The following is a 26,448-nucleotide window of genomic DNA, read 5'->3' as shown; positions in this document are numbered from 1 at the left end:
CACAGCTTTGTAGTACAACCTGAAATCTGGCATTGTGATGCCCCCAGATATGGTTTTCTTTTTTAAAATTCCCCTGGCTATTCAGGGTCTTTTCTGATTCCACACAAATCTTAAAATAATTTGTTCTAACTCTCGGAAGAAAGTCCATGGTATTTTGATAGGGATTGCATTGAATGTGTCAATTGCCCTGGGCAGCATTGACATTTTCACAATATTAATTCTGCCAATCCATGAGCATGGAATATTTTTCCATCTCTTTGTGTCTTCCTCAATTTCTTTCAGAAGTGTTCTATAGTTTTTAGGGTATAGATCCTTTACCTCTTTGGTTAGGTTTATTCCTAGATATTTCATGCTTTTCGGTGCAATTGTCAATGGGATTGACTCCTTAATTTCTCTTTCTTCAGCCTCATTGTTAGTGTATAGAAATGCCACTGATTTCTGGGCATTGATTTTGTATCCTGCCACGCTACCAAATTGCTGTATGAGTTCTAGCAATCTTGGGGTGGAGACTTTTGGGTTTTCTATGTAGAGTATCATGTCATCGGCGAAGAGGGAGAGTTTGACTTCTTTGCCAATTTGAATGCCTTTAATGTCTTTTTGTTGCCTGATTGCTGAGGCTAGGACTTCCAGTACTATGTTGAATAGCAGTGGTGAGAGTGGACATCCCTGTCTTGTTCCTGATCTTAGGGGAAAGGCTCCCAGTTTTTCCCCATCGAGAATGACATTTGCTGGGGGCTTTTCGTAGATGGCTTTTAAGATGTCGAGGAATGTTCCCTCAATCCCTACACTCTGAAGAGTTTTGATCAGGAATGGACGCTGAATTTTGTCAAATGCTTTCTCTGCATCTAATGAGAGGATCATATGGTTCTTGGTTTTTCTCTTGCTGATACGATGAATCACATTGATTGTTTTACGAGTGTTGAACCAGCCTTGTGTCCCAGGGATAAATCCTACTTGGTCATGGTGAATAATTTTCTTAATGTACTGTTGGATCCTATTGGCTAGTATCTTGTTGAGAATTTTTGCATCCATGTTCATCAGGGATATTGGTCTGTAATTCTCCTTTTTGGTGGGGTCTTTGTCTGGTTTTGGAATTAAGGTGATGCTGGCCTCATAGAACGAATTTGGAAGTACTCCATCTCTTTCTATCTTTCCAAACAGCTTTAGGAGAATAGGTATGGTTTCTTCTTTAAACGTTTGATAGAATTCCCCAGGGAAGCCATCTGGCCCTGGACTCATGTGTCTTGGGAGGTTTTTGCTGACTGCTTCAATTTCCTCCCTGGTTATTGGCCTGTTCAGGTTTTCTATTTCTTCCTGTTCCAGTTTTGGTAGTTTGTGGCTTTCCAGGAATGCGTCCATTTCTTCTAGATTGCCTAATTTATTGGCGTATAGCTGTTCATAATATGTTTTTAAAATCGTTTGTATTTCCTTGGTGTTGGTAGTGATCTCTCCTTTCTCATTCATGATTTTATTAATTTGAGTCTTCTCTCTCTTCTTTTTAATAAGGCTGGCTAATGGTTTATCTATCTTATTAATTCTTTCAAAGAACCAACTCCTGGTTCTGTTGATCTGTTCCACAGTTCTTCTGGTCTCGATTTCGTTGAGTTCTGCTCGAATCTTTATTAACTCTCTTCTTCTCCTGGGTGTAGGATCTATTTGCTGTTTTTTCTCTAGCTCCTTTATGTGTAAGGTTAGCTTTTGTATTTGAGTTCTTTCCAGTTTTTGAATGGATGCTTGTATTGCGATGTATTTCCCCCTTAGGACTGCTTTTGCTGCATCCCAAAGATTTTGAACAGTTGTATCTTTATTCTCATTAGTTTCCATGAATCTTTTTAATTCCTCCTTAATTTCCTGGTTGACCCTTTCATCTTTTAGCAGGATGGTCCTTAACCTCCACGTGTTTGTGGTCCTTCCAAACTTCTTGTTGTGATTTAGTTCTAATTTCAAGGCATTATGGTCTGAGAATATGCAGGGGACGATCCCAATCTTTTGGTATCGGTTCAGACCCGATTTGTGACCCAGTATGTGGTCTATTCTGGAGAAAGTTCCATGTGCACTTGAGAAGAATGTGTATTCAGTTGAGTTTGGATGTAAAGTTCTGTAGATATCTATGAAATCCATCTGGTCCAGTGTATCATTTTAAAACTCTCATTTCTTTGGAGATGTTGTGCTTAGAAGACCTATCAAGTATAGAAAGAGCTAGATTGAAGTCACCAAGTATAAGTGTATTATTATCTAAGTATTTCTTCACTTTGGTTATTAATTGATTTATATATTTGGCAGCTCCCACATTCGGGGCATATATAGTGAGGATTGTTAAGTCCTCTTGTTGGATAGATCCTTTAATTATGATATAGTGTCCCTCTTCATCTCTCACTACAGTCTTCGGGGTAAATTTTAGTTTATCTGATATAAGGATGGCTACCCCTGCTTTCTTTTGAGGACCATTTGAATGGTAAATGGTTCTCCAACCTTTTATTTTTAGGCTGTAGGTGTCCTTCTGTCTAAAATGAGTCTCTTGTAGACAGCAAATAGATGGGTCCTGGTTTTTTATCCAGTCTGAAACCCTGCACCTTTTGATGGGGTCATTAAGCCCGTTCACGTTCAGAGTTACTATTGAGAGATATGAGTTTAGTGTCACCATGATATCTATCCAGTCCTTGTTTTTGTGGATTGTTCCACTGAACTTCTTCTTAAAGGGGAATTTTAAGAGTCCCCCTTAAAATTTCTTGCAGAGCTGGTTTGGAGGTCACATATTCTTTTAGTTCCTGCCTGTCTTGAAAGCTCTTTATCTCTCCTTCCATTTTGAATGAGAGCCTTGCTGGATAAAGTATTCTTGGTTGCATGCTCTTCTCATTTAGGACCCTGAATATATCCTGCCAGCCCTCACTCACTGGTTCTTCTACCTCGTTAACCCTCGTCGTTAGGACTTCTAGTTTGGATTCCATCTCAATCAATTGATTTTTAATTTCTGCCTGATTGGATCTAAATTCTGCAGTCATGAAGTCTCTTGAGTCCTTTATGCTTTTTTCTAGAACCACCAGTAGCTGTATAATAGTGCTTCTGAATTGGCTTTCTGACATTGAATTGTAATCCAGATTTTGTAACTCTGTGGGAGAGAGGACTGTTTCTGATTCTTTCTTTTGAGGTGAGGTTTTCCTTCTAGTCATTTTGCTCAGTGCAGAGTGGCCAAAAGCAAGGTGTATTGAGAAAAGGAGAAAAAGAGAGGAGAGAAAGAAGGAAAGAAGAGAGAAAAAGAAAAAAGATAAAAGGAAGCAAAAAAAAAAAAAGAAAGAAAAAGAAAGAAAGGAAAAAAAGGTGGGGTAAGGAAACAAATCAAAAAGCAAAAAACAAAACAACAACAACAACAAAAAAAACCATGGGGGCGGAGGGGGGGAGTATCTTCTGATTCTGTATACTTTAAGTCCCTTGACTTCCCCTGGAACTTGTCCGTCTAGCTGGTCTTCTGGGGGAGGGGCCTGTTGTGCTGATTTTCAGGTGTTAGCACTTGGGGGAGCTGCTCTGCCCCCTGCCTGGTGCAGGGCTCAGTGGGGGTTGTTTACCCCGTGAGGCCCCAGGAGGAACAACCGCTCTCCGCCTGCAGGGCCTGGAGGCTCCGGGGCAGGGCCGCTGATCTGCTCAGCTCGGGGCAGGAGTGTCCTTGTGGTCCTGGGCCTCCCGGCCAAAAATAAATAATTTAAAAAATAAATTTGTATCAGATAATTCCATCATTGTGAATCTTTTTAAAAATCTTTTTTTTAATCATTTTTTTCTCTTTATTTTCTTTTAGGCCGTTTTATCTACCATTGTACCTGGTTAATTTTGATTGCCTGCCAGATGTGGTATATAAAGAACTGTTATATTATCATATGCCTCAAATTATATTATCTCCCTATAGAGAGGAGTCAAGTATATGTGTCTTTTATCAATCTATTGCTTCTATTGCTCCAAACCGACTTTTTTCCCTGGAACTGGCTCCTAGAGAACTTTCTCCTTTGTCATCTGGATTAATATAAGTCTTCTTCAATAGAAGGCCATAGAGGGGGATCCCTGGGTGGCGCAGCGGTTTGGCGCCTGCCTTTGGTCGGGGTGCGATCCTGGAGACCCGGGATCGAGTCCCGCGTCGGGCTCCCGGTGCGTGGAGCCTGCTTCTCCCTCTGTGTCTCTGCCTCTCTCTCTCTCTCTCTCTCTCTGTGACTATCATAAATAAATAAATAAATAATTAATTAAAAAAAAAAATGAAGGCCATACAGGGGGGGATCCCTGGGTGGCTCAGTGGTTTAGCGCCTGCCTTCAGCCTGGGCTGTGATCCCGGAGTCCTGGGATCAAGTCCCACATCAGGCTCCCTGCGTGGAGCCTGCTTCTCCCTCTGTCTGTGTCTCTGCCTCTCTCTCTCTCTCTGTCTCTGTCTCTCTCTGTGTGTCTCTCAATGAATGAATGAATGAATGAATGACTAAATAAATAAATAAATAAATAAATAGAAAGCCATAGAGGGATACTTCAAGGTCAAAACAGGAGGAAGGCATTTCCCTTCATGCATCTAGGCTGCTGTTTTCTGCCCTGCAGCTAGCAAAGGGAGACCCAGAACAGTCCAGCAGAAACCCATACTCTGCAGCAAATTTCTCTGTTCCTTGGCAGACCACTCTTGCAGACCACCTGGTGATCTGCCACCCAGGAGCTGATTCTGTGAACCAGCTAGACCCTCCAGCATGTTTTCTAGCCCCTAGCAGCAGGTCAGACTCTCCAGCAAGTTTCTGAGGTACCTGACAGACTGTATCTGTGAACTGGCTGCAGCGTGCACCCCGTAGCACGTTTCTTCTCCATAGCACTGCATGCTCCTGTGGTGGCCATGCCCTTCCCGAATAGGTCTAGAGGGGGAGGCATTCTAAGCCTCTAAGTAACTTTCTTGTTCATGCTTCCTAGTTTCTAGAGGCTTCTTTCTGATTAACAATTCTTATAATTCTCCCTCTTCAAATTCCTAGCGTGGTTGTACATTGTTAAATAAAGGTAGTGAGAGCAGACATGTTTGTCTTACTGAACTTATTGGGAAAACAGTCTTTCACCAAGTATAAACTGTTGTCTTGTCATAGTTAGCTTTATTCAGATGAATAAATTCCCATCTTTTCAAATTTGTTAAGTTTTTTTTAATGAGTGTTGAATTTTGTTAGACAACTTTTTTAATCTATTGAAATTATCTATGGTTTTTCCTTTATTAAGTTTTAGTATAGTGAATAACATTGATTTTTCTAATGTTAATAAAGTCTTGATTGGTAGAATAAACCTCATTTGGCCCTAATGACTTGATATATTGTTGAATTCAGTTTGCTAAAATCTTGTTTAGACTTTTCCCAACTATGTTCTAGCTGCTTTGGACTCCCTGAGTTCTTCATTTCCTGTCCTCCATTTAACATGCCTGTCATCCTGTGATGGAATTCCTCTTCCCTGATTCAACTGTACTCTTCAGTCGGGTCTCTGCTCAGGTGTCAGCTCCTCAGAAAAGACTTCCTTTGATTAATTCAGCTCTCACTCCCCTCTCACTCTGTTTTATTTTATATTTACCTTTTCACCATCTGTCTCTCCTTACTGTAATAAATAAGCCTGTTCTGATCTTACATATGTACCTAACAGAAGTGTATGCTCATCTGCATCAAATAATACAAAAATGTTCACGATAGCCCAACGCTGGAAACAGTCTATCAGCTACTACAGAGCAGTGAAAATGAGTAAACTATAGTACATGCAGCAACATAGATGAATCCCAGAAACTGGGTACAGAATATGAGATGCTGTTGAAAAAGGCAAAATCAAACTATAATGTTCAAATTTGAAGCAGTGGGTCTCTTTTGGATATGGGTTTTGCTCAGGAAGGTGTCTCAGAGTGACCTTCTGAGGTTCTTTCTTTTCAGCTGGGTGGAGAAATTGGTTGAGTGATGTCAGTTGAGTCAGATATTGTCTCCTCTAGGAAATCTTTAATTCCCTGGACAATCAGTCACTTTATCTTCTCTGACCCAACTTTAGAACAATTATATTGTAACTGTTACATTTTCCGAAGGAAAGTCATCTTGTTTGGATTTGCTTTTCTTTTGTTTTGTTGTTATACTCTTTAAGTCTCTTTAACTGGGTGGCATAGAGCTGATGCTCTGATTTTTCTGGTAAAAGGAATTAGCTGCCAGCTTCTGCAGCCCAAGCCCATGCCCTCTCCCTCATTGCCTGTCTCTGGTTGAGGACAGAGAGCTTACCTCAGATTGTATCTGGAGAACCAAGGTTGGTTCGCACCTGTTTGTCATTAGAGAAGTTAAGTCTTGAGACTTTTAGGTAATCTGGTGGTCCCAGACGAGAGATAGGATGAAGTTGGATTCCATAGTTTTGGCAGTTGTAGAAACAAGGCTCCTCTACCTCCTTTATAGTTATGAGTGGCTGTGGGGGATAGGACATAACTTAGTGTAGTCAATAGGCTTTGTCATGAATAATTTCCGTACAAGTTTGTGGAGGGATCCAATAAAGCTATCTTCTACCATTAAAAATCAATTTGCTTTATGGGGCTGCTTCCCCCACCACAAAAATTTGGTTAAAACAAAATGCTGTAACTTAACAGAGCACTGTTTTTTTTCCTTTTAATTTTGAAAATTTCAGTAGACATGAACTTGGAAAGGGTAATGCAGTGAGGATCAATGGCTCTTCCAGCACAAATTGTGTCAGTCTCACAAAGGAAAGTTCCTTCAAAGTTTGTCCTTACTGGAAGTAACTGTGCTATAGCTGAGTTCCAATTGATGAGTGTACATTTCTGTGCCAGGTTTTATTAAAGAACCCAGGCTAGCATCTGTTCACTTTGAAAGGAATTCTGGCAATTCGGCAGTGTCTTAAAATTTTAAATGTATATTTTGATTAACACATTTTTATTGGCACGTATATTCTTTGCCTTATTTTTTTTTTTTTTTTTTTTTTTTGCTAATAATACTGTGAATGTGTCTTTCTGCAGCTGTGGGGCTCCCATTCAAGTTTCCGAGGTAAAGCTGCTTTCTTTCTCATCGGGGCAGCTAACTGTTTTCCTGCCTGCCGAGGTGAAGGCCATAGGGACAGAGAATGACCATGTTCTGCCTCTGCAAGAGCTGGCCATGAGGAGTCTCCATCACACCTACCACACTTTTCTTAAAGGTACACAGGACTTTCTGCCTCTTAACCGGTGAACTTAGAAATTATATTTCATGCTGTGCCTATTATGGTGTCCATTTCTTACATAACGTAAAATTTACTTTAACCAGTTTTAAGTGCTCAGTTAGTGGCATTAAGTACATTCACATTGTTGTACAATGGGGCCTTTTTTTAATTAAAAGAAATAATAAACCACAGTTTTAGTATTTTATCAACACTGCTCCCTTCGGCACCCCCTGCAGACACAGAGGACCGTTCACTCAAATACAGTCTTCAGTCATAAAGGACGGAGGTTAAAAGTTAAACCATGTGGTTTAAATGAAGGAAATTGGTGTTTGGGAACATATCTGGTGGAAGTGAGAATGCTGGCAGACGTACTTCCTTGAGTTGGGGGAAAAAATGCCAAAAGCTTATCCTGAAAGCAAAATGGGGGACCTCCCAGCAGAAGCAGGTTTCAGCCAGCAGCCTCCTCGCATCTGAGAAATTTCATACCTAAAGGGAAAGAAATATCAGGAGTCCCTGGCAGTATTACCATAGCACGTTAACTCTTGGTTTGGAGAGGATTTGGCGGTACATAGATTTTATGGGTATTGTGATATGTGTCTCAGAGATGCTTTAAGAAAGCAGGAGGCAATTTTAATAAGATACATTCCAAGTGCTTTTAAAACTGCTAAATGTTTTGTCTTTACTTTAGAAAAAAATAAAGATCCATCCAAAAACATCTCACATTAACCCTCTAGGAATGTCTCATACAATGTTATTTTTTTAATACTAAAAAGACAACTGTAATTATTCACCTAGGGGTAAATTCTGTTTTTATAAATGGTTATTGATAAAGTTCAAATAGATATAAAGGATGAGAAGATAATTTGTGTTTCCTTCCCAAAGATGAGTCAGTAATTTGTAGTGTGACCATTTCCCTCTCTGTCTCTTGGATGTTTCCCGTCCATGGCAATCCAGAGTGCTACACTTGTGTTCAGGATTCCTGGGCCATGGGGATGTTTTGCTTTCAGTGTTTCTTTTGTAGAGCTCCAGCTAGACTGATAAGGAGACACCCTCTCTATAAATGACAGCTTGCGGGAATGAAACACGGAAGAGCTTGTTTCGTTCTTTTTCTTTTCTTTGATTTCTTTGTTTCCCATTTTCATTCTTTTCAGTAAATATAGTTCAACTTGAGTAATGCTAGATATCCAGTTGACTTAGGAAGAATTTAATGAAAGTCAGTGTTGGTCTTTGGTGCCAGTTCTTTTTCAGTCTCAAGTCTGCCATAGAAAGTTTTTACGACCCTTCTCTGGGTAAATTAATGCCTTTTTTATCTTTGTTCTTCAAGAATATTTGGTCTTATTCTTTTCTTGCTTCTACCTCAAGACAGCTTCTATTTGCTGTTAAAAGAGTAGATTTTGGTTTTTCTCCTAGTATCAAAGAGGTTAAAAAATCTTTCATTTCCAAATAATTCTGTGCCTATCAGATAATAGTATTTTCAACATGCGATACTTTTTAACTCACTGAACTGACTTAGTAACAAAGAAACATGTCTTAAATCTAGCTTAAGGAAATCTGATTTTTTAAATTCATGCATGATTTTCTCTTGTGTTCCAGATTTGAACTTTCTGTCTCCAGTCTCGTTACCCAGAAGTCTCCTGGAGCTGCTGCACTGCCCCCTGGGGCACTGTCACCGGTGTAGTGAGCCCATGTTTACGATTGTCTACCCCAAGCTCTTTCCCTTGAGAGAGACGCCGATGGCAGGGCTGCACCAGGGGTAATCATGCCTAAGTGGGCACCAGGGCTTACACCTGGGCAAGGGGTGGAGGCCATGCGTGGAAGTATTGTTAAGTCATCAGCTCTAAAGGTGCATAGAGTGCTTCCTGAGATACAGCTGAATGAAACAAAAGCACATTTTCAGCATCACAAGAAAACTGGACTTCCCTTTATTACTTTTTTGGTTGTATACAGAACAGTTTTATTGTATGTATTATTTAGAGTAGCTTATTCTTTGTAGGAGCGTTTTCCTGCTATTCCCTATTCACAATGGTCTTTAGGCAATAAGGAATGTAAGAACAAAATATTTGTTATATAATGGGACCAGCCCAGCCCTTCTATTTAATTGGCACTGCTAACTGAAAGTGCATGGCTCAACATCGTGCACACACATTTGTGTGTATGTGCATGTATATGTGTGTTTCTGTCTTGAATTTCTAACACTTCCAAATGCCATTCTCTTGCCACTCTCTATTTCTTGGCACAGTGCCTTGAATTTGCTAAGAATGTTCACCAAGTAAAAACCCCTATCCTGGTAGTTTAAAAAAAAAAAACTAGACAATTAAAATTAGGACATCAAATGAAAAATCCCCATTAGCACAACCTCAGCATATAGATATTCTACATTTAGGATTTTCTAAGTTCACATTTTTCAAAGTTAAAAAAAAAAAAAACACAACAAACTCTGTAACACCTCACTTATTCATCAAATGATATTTTGGGTTAGTAACTTTTTCAGATAACTTGTTATTCCTATTTAGTGCCAAGAGCGTTTCCTTTATAAGCATTTTTATAGAATGAGAAGGGAGCCTGGACAGGTTGCTGGACCTCTCCGAGTCTCAGAATGGGATTAGAACAGCCTGCTGGGGAGACGGGGGCATCATGAGGATTGGCACATGATGAAGGTGAAACCCTGACATATAATGGGTGTCCAACAAACAGTAGTTCCCTCCACTATCTCTCTAACCACTCCCTTGCAAAACTACATTGATCTTTTTCCAATCCTGAATGATCCTGTTGTGTTATACTTTTCAGTACCTGTTTTCACTTTCTGTATTTTTAATGTGTCCTGTTTTGTTGCGCCTGCCCACAAGAAGCCTTCCTTCTAAACCTTTCTAAATGAGTGACTTCCAGTCCAAGATGACCACATCATCAAATGTAGTGGCGGCATTCCATTTAGATTAAAGTTAAAAGGACTGAGTCAGAGTCTGAGTGTATTACTACATGAATAAAATTGACATGAAATAGGCAGAGTCGAGGAGAGCCCCAGTGCATAGCAGTCAGGTGCACGGGCTTGGACCAGGAAACCATGGGCAAAGCACTTAACATCTCTGAGCTTCAGCCTTTCATTAATAAAGTGAGCATAATAATAATATCTGCTTAATAAGGTCATTGTGAAGCAAATGAGATCATTCATGGAAAGAGCCTAGCCATGTAATATTAAGCAAATGTTAACTATTTTAATCTTTTTTCTTAAGCTCAGAGACTTTAAAGTTTCTTGTGTGGATATATGTGTTTTTAGCAAATGCTCTTCGTATTAGTAAAATACCATCAGAGATAATTTTAACTAATTCATTAAACTATAGTGAAACCCTTATGCATTATTGTACAATTTTCTGTAGAAGACATTTTTCTTACTGAAAATATGAAAATGAAAACAATTCCGTATGGTCAGGATACTCTGTCAGTAGCTGATACCATTCTGAATACCTATTCAAAAAGATAAATACTCTTTTTATCATGGTAATTAATTTGTGAAAATAAAGTAGATACTTCAAATGAAGTCATTTTTGTGTTATCTTTATGTGAAATTTGGGAAATGTATTCAGTATTTGAGTATTTTATTTACTATTACTTCTCTGCTACAACCTAAAAATTCAGTATGAATAATCTTATATTGTTTCAGAACATAAATATAATAGTATGAGCTTAATAAAATAAGTATATTCAGTACATAGGATTTAGGCAATGCCCGTTTGTTGAGCAAAGCCAGAAGTGCCTGTGTTTATAGCACAGATGAAATGCCAAGATATAAACATGGCCTTCTGTGGTGAGTTAATGCTAGGGTTGAAATTGAGAGTTTGTGGCTTTCATTTGGTCCACCAGACTTTGCTCCTTCCCTTGTTGCTATGGAGATTGTATTAAAAGCATTGACTTCAGTTTCTATCATAGTCTTTAAAGTACTTTCTTTTGTAACTAAAAACCAAATACTTGAATTCAGTAGCTTACTGCTGAAAATAAAATCAATATTTTTAATATCATAAACTCAGGTCTCTATAATAATATTTTTAAGTTTTATAATATATTCAGTTCAGTTTGCATTGCTTGCCATAAAATAATTGTATTTTATGTATCAGCCAATATCTAAATTAATATGGACATCTGGCATTATTTTAAAAGAACATATTGGATATTCTTCTAAAATACCAAGTCCCATACAAGTGTTAGTTTCAACTTAAATTTAATAGAGTGCAGTAAAAAGAAATTACGATATTTTGCATAAGCGATACCCAAACCTTCAAATATCTATAACAGAGAAGAATGACTAGTGTATTCATGACTGTGAATCCTTATACTCATAGCAAATTTTCATTCCCCAAACTTATTTATGTTCATTTATTAAAATGGAGAACAGCAACATAGAGAGTTATTTATTATTCCCCACACAGTCATGACTTACACAAATTCTATATTTCCCATTAGGAAATCAGGCTACTGAAAGTTTCTCAGAAGTATGTATTCGTTTACTAGGAATGCCACAACAAAATGCCACAAAACTGGGTGACTTAAATAATAGGGTATCTATTGTCTCACAGTTCCGGAGGCCAGAAGTATGAAATCAGGATGTCAGCAGGGCCAGTTTTTTCTGAGGGCTGTTGAGGGAAGGGTCTGTTCGAAGCCTTTCTCCTTGGCTTGGAGATGGCTGTCTTCTCCCTGTGTCTTCACATCATCTTCTCTCTCTGTCTCAGTGTCTAAGCCTGCCCCCCCTTTATAAGGACATCAATGATACTGCATTAGGGCCCATCCTACTGACTCATCTTCACTTACCTAATTATCCCTGCAGTGATCCTGTTTCCAAATAATGTTACTGTATACTCTGCTCAGACTACCATAACAAAATACCATAACTCACTGGCTTAAACAACAGAAATTTATTCCTCGCAGTTCTGCCGCTGGAAATCTGAAATCAGGGTGCATGTGGTGAGAGCTCTTTTCTTGGTTTGCAGGTGGCCACTTTTTTGCTGCTTCAACATGGCAGAGAGAGTATGGGCACACACACACCAGCTTTCTGGTGTCTCTTCTTTTTATAAGAGTATGAGTCCCATTACAAGGGCCCTGTCCTCATGACCTCATCTACACCTAATTATCTCCAGAAGTCCCCAACTCCAAGTACCATCATGTTTGAGGTTAGGGCTTCAACATGGGAGTTTGGGAGAGTACAGTTCAGCTCCTAACAATCTGGTCCAAAAATGCAAAATAAATTCATCCCATCCCAACACCCCCAAAATCCTAACCCATTCCAGCATCAACTCGTAAGTTCAAAATCTTATATTAAATATCTAAATCGGGTATGGATCAAACTCGGATATAATTCCTCCTGGGGCTCCTCTCCAGTTATGAACCAAGTTATGTGCTCCAGTATGTAATGTTTGAACAAACATAGGATAGACCTTCCTATGGCAAAAGGGAGAATATTGGGAAGGAAAAAGAGGTAATGAGTTCCAAATATGTCCAGAACCTAGAATCGCGTTAGATTTTAATGCTTGAGAATAATCTTTTGGCTAGATACTCTGTCCTTAGGCCCACCACAGTGTAGGCCCCACCCCATCAGCCCTGGGTGGGGCCCTGCCCTCTAAAATCAAGAAAGTTGCCCCATCCCCTTTGGTCATTCCTCCCTTCCCTCAATTGCTTTCTTGCCCCTTTTTTGCCAGGAGAATTCCAGAAGCCTGACAGCCTTTCCTCATTGTGTCCCATCCCTGTCCCCTTAAGTGCAAGCTGTCAGCATTTCTGCTGAAATGACTGATTGTATAAACAGTTGTCCCTTGGTGTTATCTCCAGAGCAAGCTTTCTCATTAGTTATAATATGGATAGGCTGAGAATTTTTCAGAACTTCAAGTTCTGGTTCCTTTTTGCCTAACAGTGTCCTCCACTTAGCTCCCTCCTCTACCATCTTACTGTAAGCAGCAAGTAGAAACCAGGCCATGCCTTCAACCCTTTGCTTAGAAATCCCCTCAGCTACACATCCAGGTTCATTGCTTATAAGTTCTGCTTTCCATCCAGCAGAATACAGTTCTGCCAAGTTCTGTGTGCTTTATAAAAGGGTCGCCTTTCTGCAAGTTTCTCATAACATACTTTCCCCTTTTATCCAAACCTCAGCAAACACACCTTCAATGCTCATCTTCCTAGCAGCATTCTGATGACGACGATGTATGTGTTCTCTAAGACAGTAGGAGCTCTCTCTACAGCACCCTCTTTCCTTCGTGAGCCTCATCCAGTACCCTCTAATGTCTGTGTTTTACCAACAGTTTTTTCAAGGCACTCTAGGCTTTGTCTACCATGCAGCTCATAACTCTTCCAACCCCTGTTACCCAATTTCAAAGCCACTCCTAAATTTCTAAGTATTTGTTATGGCAGCTTCTCGCTTCCAGTAGTTATATCTATATTAGTTAAGGGTTGTCCGGAAAAACAGAACCTATACCTATATCTGCATATATAGACAGAGATTGATTAATTTTAAGGAATTAATTCACACAATTGCAGGAGTTGGCAAGTCCAAAACCATAGGGCAAACTGGCAGGTTGGAAATTTAGGAATTGAGTCCAAATTCTGCAGGGCATAGACTTGAAACTCAAGCAGGTCACTGTCTTAAAGAAAAGTCTTTCTATTTCTTTGCTCTGTCCTTAAGGCCTTCAACTGATTAGATGATGCCCACCCACATCGTGGAGAGTAATCTGCTTTATTCAAAGTCTACTGATTAAATGTTAATTGCATCTAAAAAATACTTTTACAGCAGCATCTAGATTGGTGTTTGACCAAACAACTGAGCACCTTGGCCTACCCAAGTTGACACCTAAAAGTAATCATCTTGGCATTCAGAAGGTTTCATTTAATCACCAAGGTGTTTTGGGACAGGAACTACAAATGGCCCAGAATCTCACTGGTTCTTCCGATATCACTGGGTTAAGGATTATCTGTAACAGATATTACAGTGTACAGGTATTGGTATGGTGACATCTCTGCTTTTGTGCAGGGAGGCCGAAGGCTGGAATAGAAAGAACATACTGGTTTTTAGGGGTCAGGAGATCCAGCTTGGAAGCTGAACTGTATTTCCTCTCCAAGCACTATAAGACAGGTCTGTTACTAGATTGAATTATTTAAAAAAAAAAAAAAAAAAAAAACCTTAAAATTAAAGAATTTTAAAACAAGACTGAATCATAGCAATCATGTGCCTTGGCACTTACATGTGGTTCAACCTAATATAGTCTCCATTTTATAGAGGGTGGAAGGAGGTGGGACTGAGGCATAGGAATATTAGAACCTGGGCCAAGGTCTCATAGCAGAGCTGGAATTTGAACCCTAGCAGTCTTGCTTCAAATCTGTGTTTCAGACACTATGAATCACCATAGTGATTCACCAATTAGCTACTAATTGAATCACCATATAGCATGAAGAAATTTTGAAGTGGTACTCATAAACACAAAATGGATACACTAATATTCTGAACAAGATACCTCAGAAATACATGCATGTGTACAGGATGTACATCTAGCTCTTATCTGTGGTTATCTTGGGAGAGAGGAATGTGGAGTTGTAGGATAGTCTAGTCAGGAGGGACTTTAATTTTCAATTCTGTATACTATAGAATCATTTGCATATTGTGACAATATATTTTTACAAATACACAAAACCAACGATTTGAAAAAATATATATATATACACACACACACATAGAGAGAGAGAGAGAGAGGGATTTTTAAAAAATCCTTTATTTAAAACTTAATATGGGTTAAAAAAGAAAAGACTCTTCAGCAAAAAATTGTAAGTTTAGTTAAAAATATTTTTAGGGCTGCCTGAGGGGCTCAGTCAGTTAAACGTCCAACTCTTGATTTTGGCTCAAGTTATGATCTCAGGGTTGTGACACTGAGCCCTGTGTCAGGCTCTGCACTGGGCATGGAGCCTCCTTAAGATTCTCTCTCTCTCCCTCTGCCTCTGCACCACCTCTCTTCTTAAAAAAAAATTTTTTTTAAGCAGGTTGCATAGCATGATCCAATCTTTGTCAAATATGGGTACCACTATGCATGGTAAAACAGTGCTTTCAACCTAACAGTGATTTCGTTTGAGTAGTACTGAATTTTTATAAAAAACTGGAATTGCTTTAGAAATTAAAAATATGTTTAATTGTTAAAACATTAGTAGACTAATGGTTTTATTTTTATTTTTGGGGAGTGACAAAGCATATCTATTCAATTCATACATTATCATTGAAGCAAAATTAGAAAATACGATTCTACAAAAGGAAACTATTTCAAATGGAAGTACTACCACCAGAAATGACCACTGGTAATACTTTATTTATTTTTTTTTTTTTATTGGTGTTCAATTTACTAACATACAGAATAACACCCAGTGCCCGTCACCCATTCACTCCCACCCCCCGCCCTCCTCCCCTTCTACCACCCCTAGTTCGTTTCCCAGAGTTAGCAGTCTTTACGTTCTGTCTCCCTTTCTGATATTTCCCACACATTTCTTCTCCCTTCCCTTATTTTCCCTTTCACTATTATTTATATTCCCCAAATGAATGAGAACATATAATGTTTGTCCTTCTCCGACTGACTTACTTCACTCAGCGACCACTGGTAATACTTTAAAGTGGACTCTCTCTAAATCCACTTCTTTTTTTTTTTTTTAAAGATTTTATTTATTTATTCATAGAGATGCAGAGAGAGAGAGAGAGGCAGAGACACAGGCAGAGGGAGAAGCAGGCTCCATGCAGAGAGCCTGACATGGGACTCGATCCAGGGTCTCCAGATCACGCCCTGGGCTGCAGGCGGCGCTAAACCGCTGCACCACCGGGGCTGCCCACCTAAATCCACTTCTTAACTAAGGATCCATTGAATCAGATTATTGGTATTCTCCCTATTTCTTTTTTTTTTTTTTAATTGTGGTAAGAGAATTTAAACAGGAGATCTATTCTCCTAACAAATGTTTAAGTGCACAATATAATATTATTTAACTATAGGTACTACATTCCACAGCAGCACCCCAGAATTTGTTCAGTGTACATGACTAAAACTGAACAACTACTCCCATTTTTTCTTCCCCCCTAGCCCTTGGCAACCACCATTCTACTCTCTGCTTCTATGAGTTTTACTTTTTTAGATACCTCATACAAGTGAAATCCTGTCCTTCTGTGGCTGGCTTATTTCACTTAGCATAATCTCCTCCACGTTTGTCTATGTTGTTGCATATGCCAGGACATCCTTCTTTTTTAAGTCTAAATAATAGTCCATTGTATATTTATACAACATTGTCTTTATACACTCACCCATCAATGGACACAAGTTGTTTTTCTATCTTGGATATTGTGAATAATTCTGTAATGAACATGGGTATGCAGGTATTTCTCTGAGGCTCTGATTTCAATTCTTTAGGTTATGTACCCAGAAGTGGGATTTATGGATCATATGACAGATCTACTTTAATTTTTTGAGGAACTGCCATACTGTTTTCCATAGACTACCATTTTACATTCCTATCAAGAGTACACAATGATTCCAATTTCTCTACATCTTTTCCAACACTTATTATTTTTTGTTTGGTTGGCTTTTTTGTTTGTTTTTTATTTGTTTATAATAACCATCCTACAGGTATGAGATAGGATCTCATTGTGGTCTTGATTGGTATGTCCCTGATGATTAGTGATGTTGAGTACTTTTTCATATACCTGTTGGCATTTGTGTGTCTTTGGAGAATGTTTGTGTAAGTGCTTTGCCCATTTTTAAATCAGACTTTTTTTGCTATTGAGTTATAGGAGTTCCTTATATTTTAAATATTTACCCATTATCAAATATGGGATTCTCAAATATTTGTTCCTGTTTTATAAGTTGCTTTTTCCTTTTGTTAATTGTGGTTTTTGCCGTGCAGAAACTTTTTAGTTTGATCTAGTCCCATTTGCCTATTTTTGCTTTTTTTGCTGTGCTTTTGGTCGTCATATCCAAGAAACATTGCAAATTGTCAAGAAGATTTCCCCCTATGTTTTCCTCTAGGAGTTTTATACTTTCTGATCTTACAAATAAGTCTTTGATCCATTTTGAGTTGGTCTTTTTGTGTATGGTGTTGGATAAAAGTCCAGTTTAATTCTTTTGCATCTGGATGTTCAGTCTTCAACCATTTGTTGAAGAGACTGCCCTTTCCCCATTTGTGTTCTTGGCTTCTTTGTGGAAGGTCAGTTGACAACGTATGTGTGCTTTATTTCTAGGCTCTCTGTCCTGTTCCATTTGTCTGTATATCTATCTCTATGCCAGTACCATACTGTTTTGATTACTGAAGGTTTGTAAAACATTTGAAGTCAGGAAGTAAGATTCCTCCAAGCTTTGTTCTGCCTCAAGATTTGTTTGGCTATTTGGGATCTTTTGTTGCTTCCATGTGGGTTTTAGAACTTTTTTTCCTATTCCTGTTAAAAAATGCCATTGGAGTTCCTTCCAAACTGCTCAGAATAACTCATCCACCTGTTTATTAATCTGTCCAGTCAGCAGATATGCAGTGAATGTGCCTCACAATCATGTAGGTAATGACACTATGGCTTCTCAGCTGCTTTTGAGCTCAGAGTTAGAGTTTGGTTTTCTTCAGGAAATCACTCAGGTCTTTGAGGCCAGAGTGATTCCATGACACAGCCAGATGTCTGGGTGACTGCCTTGGGACAGAGGTCTGTTTGCTAGAGGGATGCAGAATTCTTTGTCTTAAGGCTTCCCAACAACATCTTTCAGAACAACTTAGTACTCCTCCCTTCTTTATCTTAGGGATAAGGACTTTATCTGTAAATAATCTCTTCTGATTCTTATCTGGTCAGATCACTTAACAAGATGTTTCTCATTTCTATACCCTTGCTTTTTATGACCATTACTTTCTTCTGTGAAACAATTAACATCAGTAATACTGACATTATTTGCTTACTTGTGTTTGGGATTTTTTTTCTTCCAGCAGAAGTGTATTCATTGGCACACTCTTAAGGTGACTTATGTAAGTTTGCACAGGTAAAAGGTTCTTCACCTAAGTAAATTGTTCGTAACTGTTTTATCCTTGTATCACTCAACAGTTAACGTACTGACCATCCGCTATGTGCCAAACTCAGTACTAGGTATTGGGGATTCAGCTGTGACCAAACCAGCTGATCCATCTTTCCCCATACATATTTCACCCCTAACATTCTAGGGCATGGACCAATTAAATATAGCTACCAGTATGTAGTATGTAAGCCCCTCATTCTGCACATAGGTTCTTCCCATGAGAGACAGTCACTGTTAACATAAATGTAACAAGCAGTTTTGTATATGTAACAAGTTACAAACATAACAAGCATTTTTTTTTTTGTAACAAGCATTGTTAACAGAAGTGCAACAAATGTAAATGTGTCATGAGATGATTCTCCCTTAATATGTGCACAGGCTTAGGATATCATCCAATCAATTCTGTCTAATAAATATTTTTCTTCTGGCTTGAATTTCTGTATGAGTCAAGGCTATGCTTTTTGTTCCTAATCAGGAAACACGTTTGCAAAGAAAATACCATATTTCTTATGATTTTTTGGGCTCCAGTATGTGCCAACCACATTGTGATTTTTTTTTTTTTAAGAATAGTGGTATTTCTGTATTTTAAAACTAAGCTGAAATGTTCTTTTTCCTGCCTCGTCTATAAATAAGTTCAAGATTCTAAAGCAACAAATGTCATATCTGATGTTCTTTGTAGAATTTACTAGCATCTTTTTTTTTCCTAACTATAAAGTTTATTGCTTAGCTCAGAATTTCTCCCCTATCACATCTCTGGTGCCACAGTTCTGGAATTTTAAAGGATCAAACCAGCACAAATCCATTCTTAAGGCCGATACAATATGTTTTTAGATGAATCTCCCAAAAGTAAGTACACAGAGTTGGGATTTTTTTTTTTTTTTTTTTGTAGCACAAATATGACACCTCCAGGTTACCCACCCTACCCTCTTCATCCCTCTTCCATCGTAAGAACTTAATGATGCCAATGGGCATTATGCTTCAGGAAGTTAGAAAAATTCCACATTTTTATAGAGTTGGATTCTTTTGCTTAGAACCTTTATTTTTAAAAATTCAGTGCCATGAAATGTATTGCTTCTATGTAACATAGTTAAGAAAAAACAGGGAGAGTTTAGTTAGGTGATCCTCAAAAAATCCACTTATCATTTAAGATCATTTTATATCTGATCTTCATTTCAGTTGTGATATATACAAATATATACATTCTGGTGTAGCAAATTATCTGAAATAGGGTTCCAACCAACTTTTATTTTTTTCTAAATTAAGGTAATACAAAGTATCTAATAGCTTAAAATTTATATAGTTTCCTGAATTGAGAAAATCTCAAAAGTGATTTCATCTTCTTATGAGTGTAATTTGCAAAGCAGAAAGCTTTAATTTTGATGGGGTCAAATTTATCCATTTTAATTTCATAGTTAGTGCTTTTTGTGTCCTAAGTGATCTTTACCTACCCCAAGGCCATAAAGATGTTCCCTATTCTGTTCCATTGATCTGTGTCTATCTGTCCATGCCAAACTATGTTGATTCTGTAGTTATATATTAGGCCTTACTATCAGATAAAGGGATATTTCTTTATTCTTACCTTTCCAGATTGTATTAACTATTCCAGGGCCTTTGGATTTCCATATAAATTTCCATAGGCTTATCTTTTTCTCAAAACAAGACCCTTATACTGGTTTTTGAAAATAACTGCATTCAATCTATAGATCAACTTGGAGAGAATTAACATCTTTGCTGCCAGTGTGTGAATACTGTGACTCTTCATTTATTTAGGTACTCTTATTTCTCTCATCAGTATTTGCTGATTTTCAGCATTCAGATCCCTTAGTGTTTTGTTAAATTTATACCCTAATATTTCACTTTCTTTCTGTCTATAAATGATATTATATTTTTAAATTCCAGTTTCCATGTGTTTATTATTAGTATGTGGAAATGTGATTTATTTTTGTGTTTTGATGTAACATGCCTGCAACCTTGGTGAACTTGCTTAAGAGTATAGGAGTATTTTTTGTAGATCCTTTGCATTTTCTATGTATACAATCATATCATGCCATCTGAAGGCAGAAATTGTTTTACTTCTCTTCTTTCCATTTTGTATGCGTTTTATTTTTTTCTTGCCTTATTGCAGTGGTTAAAACTTCAAATACTATGTTGCTTAAGGTGATAATAGCAGACATTACTGTAAAGTGTGATGTTAGCAGTTGGGTTGGTTTTTTTTTTTTTTTCTTAATATTTTATTTATTTATTTATGAGAAACACACACAGAGGCAGAGACACAGGCAGAGAGAAAAGCAGGCTCCATTTAGGAAGCCCAATGTAGGACTCAATCCTGGGACTCCGGGATCACACCCCGAGCCAAAGGCAGATGCTCAACCGCTGAGCCACCCAGGTGTCCCAGCAGTCAGTTTTTTGTAGATTCTAATTATCAAATTGAGAAAGATCCCCTCTATTCCTAGTTTGCTGAGACTTTATCATGAATGGATGTTGTATTTTCTCAGATGCTTTTTCTGAGTCCGTTGATATCATACACATTTTTTTCACTCACCTTTTGATATGGTGGATGAAATTGATTTTCAAATATTAAACCAGCCTTACATAGCCAGAATACTCCCACTTGATCCTGGTGTATAGTTCTTTTTCTACATTTCTGTATTAATTTAGTTAAGTATTACTTTGTTGAGGATTTTTGTTTCTTTGTTCATGAGAGAAATGGTCTGTAGTTTTCTGGTAGTCATTGGCTTTTTTTTTTTAAGATTTTATTCATTCATTCACTCATTCATTCACTCATTCATTCATACATTCATGAGAGACACAGAGAGAAGCAGAGACAGGCAGAGGAAGAAGCAGGCTCCATGCAGGAAGCCCAATGTGGGACTCAATCCCAGGACTCCAGGATCATGCCCTGAGCCAAAGGCAGACGTTCAACCACTGAGCTACCCAGGCATCCCGTCATTGGCTTTAGCGTCAAAGTAATACTGGCCTTATGAGTTGGGAAGTGTTCCTCCTCTTCTATTTTTCTGCAGGAGATTGTGTAAAAATTCCTCTTAACTCTTCTTTAAATGTTTAATAGAATTCTCTAGTGAAATCATCTGGGCCTGGAAGTTTCTTTTTTTAATTACAAAGTCAGTTTCTTTAATAGTTATAAGATTATTCAGCCTGGATATTTCATCTTGGTTGAGTGTTGGCAATTTATAGTTTCAAGGAATTCATCTATTCTCAGTTTACAAATTTATGACTATGAAGTTGTTCACAATATTCTCATATTTTTAATGGCTTCAGGATCTGTACTGATATCACCTGTTTCATTTCTTATATTAAGAGAGTATTCCCTCTGTTTATCTCTGCCAGTCTTCCTGAAGATGTATCAATTGTATTGACCTTAATCCTAGTGAAATTTTTCATTTCATTGATTTCTTATTTCTTCCTTCTGCTTGCTTTGGGTTTACTTTGCCTTTTTGGGGGGTGGGGGTTGGAACAGCAGCTCCGATTATTGATTTGAGACCTTTCCTTTTTAACAAGCATTTAAATACTATAACTTTCTCTCTCAGCACTAGTTTACTATGTCTTAAAATTTTTGATATGTTGTATTTTCATTTTCATTGAGTTTATGTAAATTTTTATATCCTTTGAGACTGCCTCTTTAATCCATGGGAAAGTAGTCATTTGACCCATGGGTCAGAGAAGGTCAAAGAACTGTTTTTTATTTCCATATTTGGAGATTTTCCTGTTGTCTTTCTGTTGTGGATTTCTAATTTGATTCCATTATGGAGAGAGAACACGCTTTTTGATTTTTACTTACTTTAGGCTGTTCTTCATAAATTATTCTTTATTCTCTGACTTTTTCATAGAAGCTCAGGTTATTGATTTCAGAGATTTCTTCTTTTCAAATACATATGTTTCATGTGCTACAAGCTTCCTTCTAATACTGCTTCTGCTGCATACCACAATTTTTTGATTAGTTGTATTTCATTTTCATTCACTTCAAAATATTTTTTAAAGATTATTTTTTTTGAGAGAGAGAGCACAAGGTAGGGGAGAGGCAGAGGCAGAAGGAGAGACTCTTAATCAGACTCCACATGGGGCTCAATCCCATGACCCGAGCAGAAATTGAGTCAAGACGCTTAACCAACTGAGCCACCCAGGCACCCCTCAGTTCAAAATATTTTAATTTCTCTGGGGAAGCCCTGGTGGCGCAGCGGTTTAGCGCCGCCTGCGGCCCAGGGCATGATCCTGGAGGCCTGGGATCGAGTCCCGCGTCGGCTCCCTGCATGGTGCCTGCTTCTCCCTCTGCCTCTGTCTCTGCCTCTGCCTCTCTCTCTAGCTGTGTCCCTCTGAATAAATAGTTAAAATCTTTAAAAAAAAAATTTCTCTGGAGACCTGTTCTTTCACTCATGTTTTATTTAGAACTTAATTGTTTAATTTTCAAGTATTTGGGGATTTTCCATCTGTCTTTCTATTATGAATCTCTAGTTTAATTCCAGCGGTGGTCTGAGAACAAAGTTTGTATGATTTCTCCTCCTTTAAATTTTTTATGGTGCGATTTTATATCCTAGAATGTGGTCTATCTTGCTGAATAATATTACACACAAGCTTGAGAAGAATGTGTATTTTTCTATTGTTGGATAGAGTATCTATAAATGTCAGGTCCATTTGATTAATGGTGTTGTTGAGTTCAATTATATTTTCTCTGATTTTCTGCTTTCTGGATCTATCAGTTACTTAAAGAGAGGTGTTGAAATCTACAGCTCTAATAGTGGGTTTGTCTGTTCTTTTTATAGTCCTATCATTTTGTGCCTCAAATGTTTTGATGTTCTGTTATTAGATTCATACATTTCACATTGTTTCGTCTTTTTGGAGAATTAACACCCATATCATGATGTCATGCCTCTCCTTATGTCTGACACTTTTCCTTGTCCTGAAGTCTACTTCATCTGAAATTGATTTGTTATTCCATCTTTCTTTTGATTAATGTTAACATGCTTTATCTTTCTCCCTCCCTTTACTCTTCACTTGTTCACATCTATATGTTTAAAGTGGGTTTCTTGTACATAGTATATAGCTGGGTCTTGTTTTTTCATCCACTAATATAGTCTGTCTTTTAATTGGTATATTTAAACAATTCAGATTTAAAGTGATTTTGATTTAGCTGGATTAATATCTACTATGTTTATAATTGTTTTCTATTTTTATATTTGTTCTTCATTTCTCCTTCCCCCTCCTTTCTGCCTACTCTGGTTTTAATTGAGTATTTTACATGATTCCATTTTATCTCCTCTTAGCATACCAACAATTATACTCCTTTTAAAAAAATGTATAGTGGTTTCCTTAGAGTTTGCAAAATACATTTTTTCACTAAAGCCCATCTTCAAATGACACTATATTACTGAATGTGTAGTAGAGGTGTCTTGTAACAGAACATTCTGCATTCCTCCCTATCATCCTTTATGAAATTGCTGTCATTCATGTCACTATCCATCTGTGGTACTCATACTATACATTGCTACCCTTATTACTTTAGACAAGTTATGTTTTAGATCAATTGAAAATTTGAAAAATAAAGTACTTTACTTTTATTTATTCCTTCTCCAGCAGGCTTCCTGGTTTTTTTAGATCTGAGTTTCTGACCTATATCATTTTCCTTCACTGAAGGACTTCATTTCACTGAAGAACTTACAATCTTTCTTGCAGGGCAAGTCTGCCTGGCAGTGAATTTTCCTCTTATCAGTTGCTCTGGAAAAGTCTTTATACTCCTTTACTTCTGGAGGATAATTTTACTGGGTATAGAATTCGAAGTGATTTTTTTTTTCTTTGTCCACACAAAATATTCTCTTTTCTTGCTTGCATGAAGTAAGTCCACTGTAGTTCATATGCTTGTTCTTCTATAGGTAAGGATAATTTTACTGGGTATAGAATTCTAAGTTAGTGATTTTTTTTTCCTTTGAGCACTTTTACTCTGCTCTTTTCTTGCTTGCACTAATAAGTCCACTGTAGTACATATACTTGTTCTTCTATATGTAAGGGTTTTTTTTTTTTCTCCTCTGCTTTTTGAAAATGTCCTTTTTCTTTTTTCTAGTTTGAATATGATATGGCTATGTGTTGTTTTGGGGTTGTTTTGTTTTTGATATTCTGCTCGGTGCTGTTATGCTACTGGATCTGTTACTAATTTTGTTAAGTTCTTCACCATTACTACTTCAAATTTCTTTTCTCTCTTTCTTCTCCTTCTAGTATTGTAATTATATATATGTTGCACCTTTAGAAATTATCCCACAGATCTTGGATTTTCTGTTCTACCTTTCAACATTCTCTGTCTGGTAATACCAACATCTGTGTCCTACCTGGCTCTGGTTCTGAAGTCTCTTCAACATGTGCTTTTTCTTGCTTCATGTCATATCTGTAATTTTTTGTTGTTGTTGAAAGTCAAGACATGTTGTATTAGGTAAAAAGAATTGAGGCAAATAGTCATTTAGTGTGAAATTTTATGTTAATCAGGCTAGGAGTTGGGCTCTGTCTCATATTTGCTGTAGGTGTAGGTGCCAGAGGCTTCAAATGCAAATCCCTTTAGTGTCATTGTTTTAGTCTCCTTGCTTGACTTTGGGCTCCATCCTATGTACTTCACCTCAGAGAGTTAGCATTTCGTTGTTTTATCTGTAATCCACTGTTCTTATGCTAGGAACCAGTTACTCGGGTGCTAATGTGTGAGGGAGGGAAGCGTTCTGAAATTTTATTATATCTCGGTGTCTTAATGGGCCTGTGTCTGGGCTGTGACTTTCACAAGTCTCTCTCCTGTCTCATAGTTTGCTTTCCCCACTTAGGTGATATGAATAGGCTAGAGGGGTCTGGAGTGGGAACAATGCCTTTCTCCAGCTGGGATAAAGCTCTGATAAACTCTTTTCCTCTGGAGAGCAGTCCTTTGTTCTGGATGATGCTCTGGGCATGTCACACAATAACTACTTCTTTCCTCTTTCTGACTGAGCGGCAAGGGAATTTTTAAAAAAATTTTTTACCATGACAGCCTATAGCATTTCTGTAGGTAAAAACCCAAGAATGTGTGGGACAATGCTAAGATTGCAGCCCCAGGACTGTCTGACTCTCAGGCTAGCCTATACTCAGCCTCCAGCAGTTCTAGAACCTTCTGTCCAGGTGAGCAAATCTCAGCTGTGACTCTCCAGATTGACCTGTCTCTCTAGACTTTGAGGTTGCTCTTTGTCCTACATCCTTAATTCTCTGGTGGCTGGAAGAAAAGTTCCTGATTTTCAGTTCTTGTATGGCCAAGAGTAATAACTTCTAGGCTCTTTATCGGAGATGAAACCACATGCATCCTCTGTATCATTTCAATTCTTTCCAATTTGTTGAAATATGTTTTAGAGCCAAGGATACAGTCTATTCTGGTGAATGTTCCCATGGACATTTTTTGGGGGGGAGGGGGCGGGGGGGGAGGTATTCTGCTGTTGTTCAGTGAAGTGTTCTATATATGTCAATTAGATTCTTTGGTTCAATTGAGTTGTTTAGTTTTTCTGTACTTTTGCTGATTTTCTGTCTAGTAGTTCTGTCAGTTGCTGAGTTGGATTTTGAAGTATCCACTCTAATTGTGGCTTTGTCTATTTCTTCTTTAAGTACTTTTATTTTTCAAACAGCTTTAATGAGATGATTCACATATCATACAATTCACCTGTTTATACAATTCAGCAGTTTTTATATATTCATGGATATGTACAGCCAGCACTACAGTCCATTTTTCTCACCCTTCAAGAAACCTTGTACCTTTAGCTATCATTTTCTATTCCCTCATACCAGCATGAAGCAACTACTTACTTTGCCTCTACAGATGTCTCTGTCCTGGTCCTTTGGCAAGGGGGAAAGAGGCTTTTCTTGAAGATCATTGTTTTTGCCTGTGCCTATTGGTGGTTCTGGGTTTCTCCAAGCAATCCTATCTGGCTATATGGAAGGCAGTAAGAAAACCTAGGGAACTCACCACTGCTGTGTTGCTTCCCAAGGTCTCTAAGATGTCCACATTCCTTCTGTTTCTCAGAGCCTTCCTATTCATGTTTGTTGTGTTTAGGCCAGTTTATTGTGTTTTAATTGTAAGAGGAAGGACCTGGAAGGACTGGACTACTCCATCTTGGCAGAACCAAACGTCCCCACCCAAATACATTTTGCCATGAAAATCCAAAGGCACCCACAGTGTGTATCTGTTTCTTCATAATGCCATTCCAGATGTAATTCTTCTGAAACTTTAGCAGTGCAGCAGACACCT

The 26,448-nt window shown here is 38.0% G+C and overlaps 1 protein-coding gene across 9 annotated transcripts in view; it reads left to right on the top strand.

Annotated features, from left to right (window-relative positions):
- Positions 1-26,448, top strand: part of LRRC28 (leucine rich repeat containing 28) — a 158,939-nt gene that overhangs the window by 128,610 nt on the left and 3,881 nt on the right. For 7 of the 9 annotated variants that reach the window (XM_072797197.1, XM_072797253.1, XM_072797261.1 and 4 more), the window contains 2 exons: positions 6,980-7,155; positions 8,752-8,911. In XM_072797197.1, the coding sequence (XP_072653298.1) occupies positions 6,980-7,155; positions 8,752-8,911 (336 nt within the window). Of the gene's footprint in view, positions 1-6,979; positions 7,156-8,751; positions 15,472-26,448 lie in introns of all 9 variants that reach the window. The other 2 variants (XR_012017006.1, XR_012017007.1) reach the window with 1 other exon arrangement.

The sequence above is a fragment of the Canis lupus genome, chromosome 2 (genome assembly GCF_048164855.1).
Source record: "Canis lupus baileyi chromosome 2, mCanLup2.hap1, whole genome shotgun sequence".
NCBI lineage: Eukaryota > Metazoa > Chordata > Mammalia > Carnivora > Canidae > Canis > Canis lupus.
Note: the sequence above shows the minus strand (reverse complement) of the source record. Positions and strands in the feature narration are given on the sequence as shown.